The 12841-nt window shown below is 46.8% G+C and overlaps 1 protein-coding gene and 2 long non-coding RNA genes across 7 annotated transcripts in view; 1 reads left to right on the forward strand and 2 right to left on the reverse strand.

The window, feature by feature from the left end:
• Positions 1-12841, forward strand: part of UBASH3B (ubiquitin associated and SH3 domain containing B) — a 147612-nt gene that overhangs the window by 123341 nt on the left and 11430 nt on the right. For all 5 annotated transcript variants that reach the window (XM_081541334.1, XM_081541333.1, XM_081541335.1 and 2 more), the window contains exons 6-11: positions 2010-2218; positions 5896-6028; positions 8700-8820; positions 9634-9756; positions 11065-11157; positions 12395-12539. In XM_081541334.1, coding sequence (XP_081397460.1) covers positions 2010-2218; positions 5896-6028; positions 8700-8820; positions 9634-9756; positions 11065-11157; positions 12395-12539 — 824 coding nt within the window. The remainder of the gene's footprint in view (positions 1-2009; positions 2219-5895; positions 6029-8699; positions 8821-9633; positions 9757-11064; positions 11158-12394; positions 12540-12841) is intronic.
• Positions 5523-10152, reverse strand: LOC145526220 (uncharacterized). Its single transcript, XR_014068775.1, has 4 exons — positions 9676-10152; positions 9434-9584; positions 9180-9322; positions 5523-6158 (listed from the first exon to the last, which is right to left on the reverse strand). It is a non-coding gene; the product is annotated as an uncharacterized LOC145526220 (long non-coding RNA).
• Positions 11461-12841, reverse strand: part of LOC145526219 (uncharacterized) — a 40865-nt gene continuing 39484 nt past the window's right edge. The window contains exon 6 of the long non-coding RNA XR_014068774.1: positions 11461-12665. This is a non-coding gene — a long non-coding RNA (uncharacterized LOC145526219). The remainder of the gene's footprint in view (positions 12666-12841) is intronic.

Here is a 12841-nt window from a genome sequence, read left to right on the forward strand (position 1 = left end):
CTCCTTGTTGTCCACCTGCTCTCTGCCTAGGAGTTGTCCCCTCTGCTCCTTTCTATGCCTTGACCTCCCTTCTGGCTCCTAGAGCCATAAGACTCACCCCCAAGTGAAAGGAGGGATGAGGTCTTCTCTGTCATTTTTGAGTTTCTCAAAAAAAAGGCATGCCGCTGAGTCAAAGGCATCATTACCCAAGACTGTGCTGCGCTTGAGCATCTAAGGAACCTGAGTTTAGACTTGTTCCCTGTGACTCGGTGCCTCTCTCCACCCTGTTCCAGGAAAAGCAACATTCCTTTTGGTGTCTCATCACATACCTAGCTTAGAGATTTAAGTGGTTGTTTGTGAATTTTTTTTTCTTTTTCCTTAAGCTGTTTTTTAACAACCTAGCAAAAAAACCTTCCTGGTTCATTTTGGAAATGTGGTTTGAGTTTGTATGTGGCTGAGGAGTGGGGAGGCGACAGGATGGAAGATCTAGAGCCGATAGATGCTGGAGTGAGGATTCAGAGAGGAAGTGGGTGCCCTAAATAAAAGGGATGTCAGAAATCCAGTGGGGCAGTCAAGTTCTGTGCATTATCACGTTCATTCTCTGGGGGTAAAAATCATTTTTACTGGCTCCTTTCATTAGAGATTTCCAGAAGGAAATTCTTTATGACATGTTCTGATGGATCACCTTGACCCCAAGGAGCTGATTAGCTCACAGGCCTACCTAGCATAGGCTTTAGGGGTTAGCATCAGCTTGACGGAAAGATAACCCCTTGAAAGCCAGGTGTCGTGGTTCAATAGAAATAATTATGCCTCCTCTGTGTACCAGAGTCCTCAGGAGTTTTCTTAGATTGACTCATTTAACTTTTATAGTCCAAGTATTATTTTACAGATGAGAAAATGAAATGTTAGCCGCTCAGTCATGTCCAACTCTTTGCAATCCCATGGACTGTAGCCCACCAGGTTAGTCTGTCTTCTCCAAGCAAGAATACTGGAGTGGGTTCCCATGCCCTCTTGACCCAGGGTTTGAACCCGGATCTCCAGCATTGCAGGCAGCTTCTTTACTGTCTGAGCCACCAGGGAAGCCGCTGCAGATGAGAAAAAAACAGGCGAAACAAAGTTAAAAACCCGTACGTGGGAACCAGAATACTTAGCCTTCCTCTAGTGGCTTCAGGATTGAAGGAAAAGCTGATAAAACAGCTCTGTCTTAGTGTCCCCTTAAGAAACACATAGAAAAATATTTTCCTTACTATTGAGGTCTCCTGCTGTTAACAGAAAAGTAGTAAAATATTAATAGATGTTTTCCAAAGTATCTTCATACCTCTGCCTGTGATATTTCTGTATACCAGAAAAGGAGGCAAAATGTGGAATAAATCAGACAAGTCACATGGCCTGGGGTTGGCCCGAGGGGCTTTTTCTGAGCCCGAAGTGGGAACACGTGGTCTTCACTTGTTGACTGACAAGAGCTGGTTATACACAGGACACTGATGGCTGTGAAAGATATTTTTCTTTTGAGGTCTTTGTTAAACATGGAGGTTTAAAGAAAGCTCTTTGAAGGCAGGACCATGTCTTATTTGAGCTGCTCAGTTACATGGAGAGGAGATCACTTCATCCCCAAAGCCTTCCTAGCAGTCTCTCATCTGGGCGTTGGTGACATTGCATGGAAGACTCCTTTCCACGAGCTGTGTGTCCAAGGTCTCTCATGGCATTGACCTGGCAGACAGAGTAGGGAAAACGAGGTCCAAACCCATCTGTAAAGCAGTTTACTGGAGAACCTACAGGTTTTCATATGAATTTCTAAAAGCCATGTCTTTTGAAGCAAAGCTATGCCTGAAGGAAAGTCTGGAACCAGCCAGAAGCAGCAGCACACCCTGAGAGGAGAAGAAACACCTTGTGATCTGAATCCAGACCGACTCGTGCCTGCAGAGCCCAGAGGTGCCTGTGGGCGAGAGCACAGCACACAGGCGGGCCCTGAGGCGCCCAGCAGAGCTGGTCAGCCATGGGCCTCACGCGTCCCTCTCCTCCTCTTCCAGACATTACAGGTGATCTACCCCTACACCCCGCAGAACGACGACGAGCTGGAGCTGGTCCCCGGGGACTTCATCTTCATGTCGCCCATGGAGCAGACCAGCACCAGCGAGGGCTGGATCTATGGCACATCCCTGACCACCGGCTGCTCCGGACTCCTGCCGGAGAACTACATCACCAAGGCTGACGAGTGCAGCACCTGGATATTTCACGGGTGAGCCCATGCCAGGTTCTCTGCCTGCTGCTTTTCGAAGAACACTGTGGCCTTTGAGGAGGTGGCGGGACACACAGGGCAGCAGTAGCAGTACGTAGAGTCCAGTGCTCTTGGTCCCAGACGTTCAGGGAAGGGCGGAGCTGGGGCATGGGAAAAGTGGGAGACGGCGTGCCCTGCTTCACCCCGCCTGCCCCGACGGCTGGAACATCTGTCAGAGTACTCGATCAGAGACTAAACAGGCTGCTTAGGGGACATCTCTTCAGGCCTCAGTATGGGTCATCCCACCACCGAGTCTTTATGGCTTTGGGGCTTCTCTCCACTTTGTCCTGGGTCATTGCATAGACTCCCCAGAGAAGCAGGATAGATTCCCACTATGCCAGCCAGCCAGTAGTGAACAGATCTGCCAAGGTCAGGGGACCTAACTGCCTGAGCCAGTCCTCAGACCTGGCACATGAATGCCTAGATGACAGAGACCATTTCTGTGGAAATGAGTAACCTCCAGAGCCTGAGAAAGGCAGGAGGTCCCTTCCCCACCCAGGTCTTCTGTGGAGTGATAGCTTTCCACCCACCCCTCACTCCTGCTTTACCCCCAGACCAGCCTGCTCTCACGTTGAGAGTGGCCTCTGGTGCGTCGCCAGCTTTGTCCTGATAGGTGCCTTTTGTTCCTCTTTTATGTTTCTTAATCTGAGAAGTTCAAAGCCAGCCCTTCCCTGGTGCATCTGGGCATCTGGCTAGGGTGTGCATGCTGGTTTGTTTCCCTCCCTCTTGTTCTTGCTATGTGCCAACGTGGCTGAGAGCCGGAAGCTCTGAACACCAGCTGCATGGTATGTAATGTTGTTATTACTGTCATAAAAGAGAAGCAGAGACGGGCAATTTCACTGAGTGTTTTGCCTAAAGGGAAAAAAGAAAAGACAGTCCCCTCCCCTGATTAGCAGCGGGCAAACCACAAACCCGGTGATGAGAAAGAGTATCTTCTTCCCTAATAACCCTCTCCAGCAAGCCTCCCTCTTCCTTCCCACCCCCACCTCATGAACATCCAGCACTTTGTGGCTCAGAATGGAAGGTCAAAGCTGCCTCGTGTTCCCCAGACCTTTGCTTCTTCAGAAATGTTTCTAAGTTGGGTTCCCAAAGTCACCATTGTTTTTTGTTTGGTTGGTTGGGCTTTTTTTTGGCCATGTCATGTAGCATGTGGGATCTTAGTTCCCCAGCCAGGGATTGAACTCGTGCCCTGCTGCCTTGGAAGCTCAGAGTCTTAACCACTGGACCGCCAGGGAAGTCCCCAAAGTAACCATTTTATCCCTATAAAAAAAAACAAGTGAAGCACAATATTCATGAAGAAACATAATCAATTTGATGATATCCAGCTCCCAGATCATTCTTACCAGTAGGGTTGACTGTGGACAGAGAGCATGTAGGGGAATTTCTGCTGACCCAGTTCAGGTCTTTGCATCCAGACCGCTCTTACCAGAGTTAGAGCTCAGCTGAAGCAGGGGGGCAGCCTCAGTGACCTCAGTCCATGGATCCCAGGGAGGTCAATGTGTCACCTCCCTTTATTTGGGGAACTGTGTCTGAAATTTCACTACCAGCTTCCACAGCCTACCCAGCTGAGAATGGGGAAATACTAATGTATTAGGTGTTAGGATGCCATAATTAAGAATTTGAGTTTTTATTCCAGTAGTCTTGGATTCAAATCCTGACTCTCCCACGCACTAGCTGTGTGACCTTGGCCAAGTTGCATGACCTCTCTGAGCCTCAGTTTGCTAATCTATGAAATGAAGATAACAATTGCATTTCCCTCGTAGGTATCTGTGAACACTGCTTCTTAGGGATCAGTGCCATGTGTAAAACAGCATTGGGTCTAAAATAGCCATTAGCTTTATGGTGGTTATTTTTCTCTAACTTGTCTCTCCTAGTCCTCTCTTACGTGCTCACCAAATCAGATGTCCCTTCCACTGCAGTGATCCTATAGAAGAGTAGCACTTTCCTGTTTACCCCAGAAGTGGAAATGACTCAGAGAGGCTATCAGATAGTCTTGTTTCACCCCCAATCCCAGGTAGCCCAGGGGAGGGAGAGTCACAGGGCTCCTCGGGTAGGACCTGCTGACTTGCTGAGAAATTGCAGAGGGGATCCCAGCATCAGGTAGGGACTTGGGGGTCAGCGACCCTTCACGACTCTTCTTCCTCTGTCCTTCTCAGTTTTCTGAGTCCCTCCTAAGTAAATATTTTCCTACCACCTTTGTGAGAGCACCTCACTTGGTTCTATCTCCAGACACATGTCAGTTGGCAGAAGCCTCTGAGTTGGGGTGAGCTAACCAGTCCTCCTCCTCGGGAGGCGTTCCCGTGGTAATTCGGGTATCAGGTGCATTGTCCTCTCTACTCTGCACCTCATCGGACTGTGGTCTGACTGGAACTGTCAGCCTCACGCTGTCTCAGTGAGTCGGGACCTTTGATTACAGTGACGCCTGAGAAGCGGCGGCGGCTGGCAGTCTCCTTGCCAGCTGAGCTGAAGGAGAAGGGATCCGGTCAGTGCCTTCACAGCTGTTAACAGTGCAGAAATCCGGGAACATGTACAAGCACGATGTCAGGATGATTCCATAGATCCAGACATTTCGGGCCCTGGAGCTTTGATGAATCAGACAGTGAAACTGAATTTTCTTTAACTCTGTGATGTTTAGGAGGGTCTCAGTTTAAAATGAAAACAGCCAGTCTAAGAGACTGTGAGTGGCACAAGATTTCCTTAGAAATAACAAAAAAAGAATAACCAGAAAGCTAATGGTTGTGTTAGATTCAGTGCTGTTTTGTACATATGGAACTTTATCCTGGTTATAAAGCAGCAAGAAATCTAAAATTAAAATGTTCTCCCTCGACACCACCCATTGATGCAGGAGGAACTGTCCATCGCATTTGCCTAACAACCATATTTGAATTGCAGTGTTTTATTAGATAAAGCTTTTTGGAAGCTTTGCTAATCAGAATAATTTAAACATGGCACGATCTGCTGCCTGTCTTTCAGCAAGACCTCTTTGGGGGCTTCTATAGTCAGTGTTACATCCAGAAACAAGAACTCTTGGCTCGTAGCCCTACACAGCTGGTGAGAATGGTGTCCTCTGCAAAAATGCTGTATTTAGTCCTCTTATTGGAGGTGTGATTGAGACGGAGAGGGGTTTGGAGACGGAAGGAGGTGGCGTAGGGGGTGATAGCCAGGGGCTTCTGTGGCTTCACTTGGAGCCACAGGCAAAGTGGTAGGGAGGGTCAGAATCTTCCCGCTCCTTTGTCAGTTCAGATGGAAATCACCGTGGAAAAGATTAAAGGCAGCAGGAATTGTTTATTTCTTTGGAGCCAGAAAGAGAGCTGGAAACAATGGTGCAGAATTGATAACTCATTATTCTGCAGCATGCCTCTGGTGCCAGCCAGGCCCGTGGCACCCGAATGAGCCCAGCACCGCAGGCTCCGTCCCTGCCCAGAGGGATGAACATGTCTGTTCCAAGCACAGAAATCCATCCACCCCTGATTTATTACCTGCAAGACTTCAGTATGAAACAGGGTGTTCCTTATAAAAATATCCAATCACTGTGTTGTATACTTGAAATTCATATAATATTGTCAGTTATACTTCAATGAAAAAATTTTAAAAAGACGTTCCTCCTCAGCTAACATTTTCCTTGTCTCCCTCCACAGCTCTTACTCCATCTTAAACACATCCTCTTCCAACGTGCTCTCGTTTGGGGACGGCATCCTGGAGAGGCGGCAGTATGAGGACCAGGGCCTGGGGGACTCGACGCCCCTCACCATCATCTGCCAGCCCACCCAGGTAGGGCTGACCATCAGGGCCACATCCTCAACTCTGCTCAGGAGTCACTGAGCACCTTTTTTTTTCACAAAGGGTGAGGCATTGACTTCTCTCTCCTGAAAGGGTTACCGATCTCTCAGGGCACACGATCCTAAAAGATAGAAATTTAAGACTAAGAGTCAGGTGGGTGGTACTGACAACGATTACCAGCTTCTGGGTCTAGACTAGTAAGGAAGACTGCTCCGCAGAGCGAGGGTCGTGTTCTCTATAAAGAGTAACACAGTGGGCCCTTGAACAACCCAAGGGTTAGGAGTGCCAAACCTCCAAGCGGTGGAGGAACTGTAACTTAGAGCTGGCCCTCCGTCTACCCAGTGTGGTACCCTCCTATCCACCATTCTGCAACCTCAGATTCAACGCTCTGCAGATCGTAGAGTACTGTAGTATTTACTTTTGAAAAAAAAAGGCTGTGTATTAGTTGGACCCCATGCAGTTCAAACCCAAGTTGTTCAAGGGTCACCTGAAGTGTCTATTTCACAGGGCATTGTGAAGATTAAAGGAAATAAGAATACGGTTCTTAGTACAGTACCTGGCACATAGTGAATGCTCAGTGTATGTCTGATATATGCCAGAAAGATGGCGGGAAGGGGGTTTTGAGTTTTAAAAGAACTTTTTATTCTGGAGTATAGCCAGTTAACAATGTGATAGTTTCAGGTAGACAGCAAAGGGACTCAACCATGCATATACATGTATCCATTCTCCTCCAAACCCCCCTCCCATCCAGGCTGCCACATGACATTGAGCAGAGTTCCCTGTGCTAATACAGCAGGTCCTTGCTGGTTACCCAGTTTAAATACAGCAGAGAGTACACATCCATCCCAAGGGCTTCCCAGGTGGCGCTAGTGGTAAAGGACCTGCCTGCCATTGCAGGAGATACAAGAGATGTGGGTTCTATTCCTGGGTTGGGAAGATCCCCTGGAGGAGGAAATGGCAACCCACTCCAGTATTCTGGCCTGGAGAATCCCATGGACAGAGGAGCCTGGTGGGCTTCAGTCCATGGGGTCACACAGAGTTGGAAACGACTTAAGTGACTCAGAACACACACGCACACATCCATCCCGAACTCCCTAATTATCCCCTCCCCACATTGTTCCTCCTGGCAACCATAAGTTTGTTCTCATAAGTCTGTATGTCTGTTTTCTCTTTCATCTGTTTTCTTTTGTAAATAAGTTCATTTGTATAATTTCTTTTCAGATTCCACATATACGGGATGTCATACTATATTTCTCCTTCTCTGTCTGACTAACTTCACTTAGTATGACAATCTCTGGGTCCATCCGTGTTGTGGCAAATGGCATTATTTATTTCATTCTTTTTAATGGCTGAGTAACATTCTGTCGTATATGTGTGCCACATCTTTATCCATTCCAGGGAAGGGTGGTTTTGAACAGTATATATTAATACAAAGCCAAATGCAAGTTCAAGGGTGTTAAGGAACGAGAGACTAGCTGACACTGGCTCGAGTCCGGAACTTGAATTAGGAAGCAGTAGGAGCTGCTACTGCTAAGTCACGTCAGTCGTGTCCGACTCTGTGCGACCCCATTGACGGCAGCCCACCAGGCTCCCCCGTCCCTGAGATTCTCCAGGCAAGAGTACTGGAGTGGGTTGCCATTTCCTTCTCCAGGGCATGAAAGTGAAAGTGAAAGTGGAGTCGCTCAGTCGTGTCCGACTCAGTGACCCCATGGACTGCGGCCCGCCAGGCTCCTCCGTTCATGGGATTTTCCAGGCAAGAGTACTGGAGTGGGGTGCCATTGCCTTCTCCAAGCAGTAGGAGAGGCAGTGGGAAAGACCACACCACCATCCCATATACCAACCTTGCCAGGGCAACAGGAAGCACATGTAAAGTGTGTGTACTGTACTGGCCAATGCCAAGCCCACAGGAGTTGGCCGCCCCTGAGGAAGCTGGCAAGAGCTGCCTCCATCAGAAAGAAGAAATCTAGAAACATCCATAAGGATCCACCCAGCAGTGATAGAAACCAGGGTCATTCAAACAAGCCTTTGACTGGACTTGCCGATTTCATCACCCAGAGGTAGCTGTTGTCCTCAAGCCATTTCCAGGAACACGGTCGTACGGGCAGCCGGACAACAAAGCCTAACCTGTGATTAAACTGGCAAAGCAAGACCTTCTGACTGGAGGAGACTACGGACCACATGGCCTTACCACCATGTGGTGGTGATTAGGCAGGTGTATTTGTGGTAATGAAAGCTCTCGCCTCCTGAAGAACCTGATGAAGCATCTCCTTAGGGGAAGAAGCTGTTCCCTAGATGGCGTCTCTCCATACTGGCTAGTGTAGCCTCTCAGCTGTAACTCAGGTTGCCTTCCTGTTCAGCAGTAGCCAGGTGTTACGCCTATGAACAGCAACAGTAACGATACAACCACTTTCATAACCCTTATTTTGCAGAGTACCTGCAATTCATCTCATTTAAGCCTCAGAATAGCTTTCGAGGTCAGTAGATGAGGCTTACTACCCCCATCTTATAGACAGGCCAGCTTAAATCCAGGGTACTTAAGGGGCTTATTCCAATCAAACAGTGAGACTTATTCTAGAGCCCAGCTCACCCAGCACCCAGCCTTGAGACATGTCTACTTCCTTGTGTGCCCCCACCCTTACTTACAGCCTTTTTTTGTCCACAGCCTCTGAGGATCAGCAGCCAGCCGGGCCCTCAGAAGAGATGCCTCTTCGTGTGTCGGCATGGTGAGAGGATGGATGTTGTGTTTGGAAAGTACTGGCTATCCCAGTGCTTTGATGCCAAAGGTGAGTGGTAGGTTGGCCTGCTCAGCATTGGAATACCTCTCACAGCCTCTAGGGGGCAGAGTCAAGCTACATTTATCTAGATGGAGTCATTGTGTTGTAGAAAATGCCTCTTAGCTGTCACACTGTAAGTACTTCCTGATAGTCTGGAGTGTTAGACTGGAGGCAAGAACACTTCTCTCTCCCCTATCAACTGGGACACCATGGACCAAAAAAGGCAGATGTCTTGCCCACAGCCATAGTACAGAGGCAGACGCAGGTGTCCTGATTCCATGTACAGAACTCCTTCCAGTAAGTTACCCGGGCTCATTTGGTTCCATTTTCATTTGTCTAAGATAGGCTTGCATCTCAGAGAACCTGACCTGCTTTGGAGTGTCTGGTTGTTACTTTCATTTAAAAACCGTCTCTTGGGACCTTCCCTGCTGGTCCAGTGGTAAAGACTGTGCCTGCCAAATGCAGAAGCTGGAAGTTGGGTCCCTGGTCCAGGAACTGAGATCCCAGATGCCTTGTGGCCAAAAGAAACAAAACATAAAACAGAAGCAATACTGTTACAAATTCAGTAAAGACTTTAAAAAGAAAAAAGAATACTAGTTATTAAAGAAAAAAACAGACTTACCTCTTGTCACTTTTGTCAGCAGAATGGAAGCATGGATTCGAAGACACTCTGCCAAAGGAAGAGTGTCAGTATTTTCTAGAGAGCTCAGTTCAGTCTCTTTGGACGAAAGGGAATGGAGGTGGAGGGGCTGGCAGGGTCGGCACTAGAAGTCCTAAGGAAACAAGAAACTCACGTCGCCTTGGTCTGACATTTCTTTCCAGGCCGCTACATACGCACCAACCTGAACATGCCTCACAGTTTACCTCAGCGGAGCGGCGGTTTCCGGGATTACGAGAAAGATGCTCCAATCACGGTGTTTGGATGTATGCAAGCCAGACTCGTGGGTAAGTGTCCCAGAGTGACCACAGAGCCTTTCCTGGCTACTTCTTCCAAAGACTGGCTCTGGTGGATATGCCAAGGACACTGGCGATGGCTTTCCTACGATTACTGCATTTCCTCAATTCAAAAGAGATTTATTAAGTAACCATTAGGTTCAGGGCACTGGTTTGGTTTACCAAAGTGAACGAGGTGTGATCCCTATTGAGGGGCGTGTGGCCTAGTGATGGGGCAAGGTCAGGCTCAGCATGGCAGGTAGGTCAGCTTCTTGCGCGAGGGTGAGGAGGAGGCACCCAGGGGTGGCTGAGAGTATAGAGGCCAATCGGTCTCCAGGATGCTCAGCTCTGTGCAGGTCTGGTCCCTTCTCGCCAGGCAGAGCCAGCAGCCTCATCCCATTCAGTCATTTAACACACATGGATTGATCACTTACCTTGTGCAAGGTACTACACTAGGTATTAGGGATCTAAGCATGAGTCCCTACCCTCAGGGAATCTTATAAGTGGATGAATATCATAGAGTGTGCTTTACTCAAGAACGCAACTATGTACAAAGTGTTATGGGAGCACAAAAGAAGACATAAGCCCAGAAGAGAGTAGAAGTTAGCAGGAGGGCAGGAAAGCATCTCAGTGGGAGGATCAACATCAAGTCATATAGACTTGAGAAGCAGCATCTACAGTACAGAGGAAATAAGCTGTCTTGTTTCTAGAGCATCAGTTGTGAGCAGAGACTGGCAGGCTGGAGACAGAAAAGTTTGTGGAAGACTTGGACCACCATGGAAGATGTTTGGACTTCATCCAGGAGAGAAAGATGGGCATTTTACTGCTTGTTAGGACCAGAGAGAGAGAAAGCGAAAGACCAGAAGGGGTGGGTCCCTTGGTCTTCCATAGAAATACTGAGCAGGAGAGTTGTTGAAAATGAGACTGGGACTTCCCTGATGGTTCAGTGGTTAAGATTCCACTTGCCAATGCAGGAGACACAGGTTCAACCCTGATCCAGGAAGATCCCATAGGCTGTGGAGCAGCTAAGCCCTTGTGCCACAACTATTGAGCCTGTGTTCTAGAGCCCATGCGTCACAAGAGAAGCCACTGCAGTTAGAAGCCTGACCAGTGCAACTAGAGAAAAGCCCAAGCACAGCCAAAAATCAATCAATCAATCAATTAAAAAGAAAGTGAGACTGAAACTGCTGGCCCCACGTGAGCCCCCATCTGAGAAGAGAGGTTTGCAGGGTCTGCCTGGCACCCTCTCTTCCACATTGAAAGTCATGCTGAGGCTGTGTATAAATTATCAGATTGATTCTTCTCTGGTTTCCTTTGCAGGGGAAGCCTTACTGGAGAGTAACACCATCATCGACCACGTCTATTGCTCCCCGTCCCTGCGCTGCGTCCAGACTGCATACAACATCTTGAAAGGTGAGACTTGATGAAGGTCAGCTAGTCCATCCCTCTGTCACCAGGCAACCCGACACTTACTAATAAATTACCCTAGATTCAGGGGAACATCAGCCAATTGGAAGTTTCCAATTTGAGATGTTTAGCAATGATACTTTCAGAAGATGACTTTGCAAAAGTCCCAAAGTCATACTCTGGCAGCAGAAGCAAGATGAAGAGAATATACAGGTAATGTTTTTCTTGAAAATCTAAAGCTCTCTTCAGTGAATTGCAGGCTTGTAAAATGTTATTGTCTGGCAATGATTTAGAGCTTACGGAGCATGATTTTTTTTTTTTTTTTGGCACTAAAACAAATTGTCTCCTCCCACTCTGCTCTGTCTGCTTCTCCTATTCAGCAGCAGCAGTTCTCCTAAGTGTCTGGAAATACGAATCATCCTTGTTTTAGTTGATTGGAATAACTTCAAAAGCACCATTGTTATATAAAGATATTCAGCTTTTGCCCTAAAATCCACAGAAGCCTGTGTTACAGGACTCTTCATTCTCATTTCACTGAAAGAAAAACTAGAACAGGCTTGACTGTTTACTTGTACCAAACAACAAATAAGCCACAAATAGCTGAGCCAACAAGGAAATTACACTATATTTGAGACGTCTATTTGTTTACCTTAAGTAAGCCAGAATGCATCTATGTATTCAAATGCATTATCTATTCCATTTGCACAGAAAAACTGGGCTAAATGCAATACAGAGAGTTAAACAGAGCCAGTTCCTACTCCAAGAACAATCACACTATCATAAAACACAGGAGTTGTGCACTGGCATTGGCAAATATTCAACATTCGATTTTCTAATAGATAAAATAAATATATGATATGCAAATATAATGGAAGCTATTATATAAATGCTAAGAATTTCTGAAGTTTCTTGATAAGAACATCTTGGAACTTACTTTATAAAGAATTATAGTAGTCACAGAGCTGTACAAACTACCCAGATAATGATTTTTTAAAAAATCAGAAACCATTCAAAGTGCACATACATCATGGTGGTATTGCCAGAATATTATACTCACATGTTTATGATACACAGCAATGAAAAACCCTTGTCTGAACCTGCATGCTTCTACCATCTTTAAGCTATATATAGCATCCAATAGGAAACAGAAGATTTATCAGAATTTTTATAACAAGTTGGTCTCTAATTCACTTTTCCAATGAGAACATAGTTGTACTTTGTTCATCTTCATTTTATCTCTAAGGTTTACAACAGGAAAATCACTTGAAGATCCGAGTGGAGCCTGGCTTATTTGAGTGGACAAAATGGGTTGCTGGAAACACCTTACCTGCATGGATACCTCCATCAGAGCTAGCCGCAGCCAACCTGAGTGTTGATACAACCTACAGGTAACTCTCTGAAACCGCTATTTCCTGAGGTCAGTGTGGAAGTACTCTTCACCAGGCCAGGCTAAGTAAGGACATGAAGGACTGGATGTAGCCCACAGACAGTTGTCCATATTGGAGGAAGTCAAGCTACAATTTAAAAAAAAAAATTGGAGAAAGTCAACATTCCCGTGTATTTGGCATTGCTGTGGAGTATGTCTCCCTCCAACACACATTCACTAGGGTTTTCTGATTTTACTGTATCCATTTCAGTGGCTAATAAACCCACCTGCAATGCCAGAAGCACACACCAGCTAATGATCAAG

This window comes from Giraffa tippelskirchi, chromosome 11 (genome assembly GCF_054371585.1).
Source record: "Giraffa tippelskirchi isolate mGirTip1 chromosome 11, T2T-mGirTip1v1.2.pri, whole genome shotgun sequence".
Taxonomy (NCBI): Eukaryota; Metazoa; Chordata; class Mammalia; order Artiodactyla; family Giraffidae; genus Giraffa; species Giraffa tippelskirchi.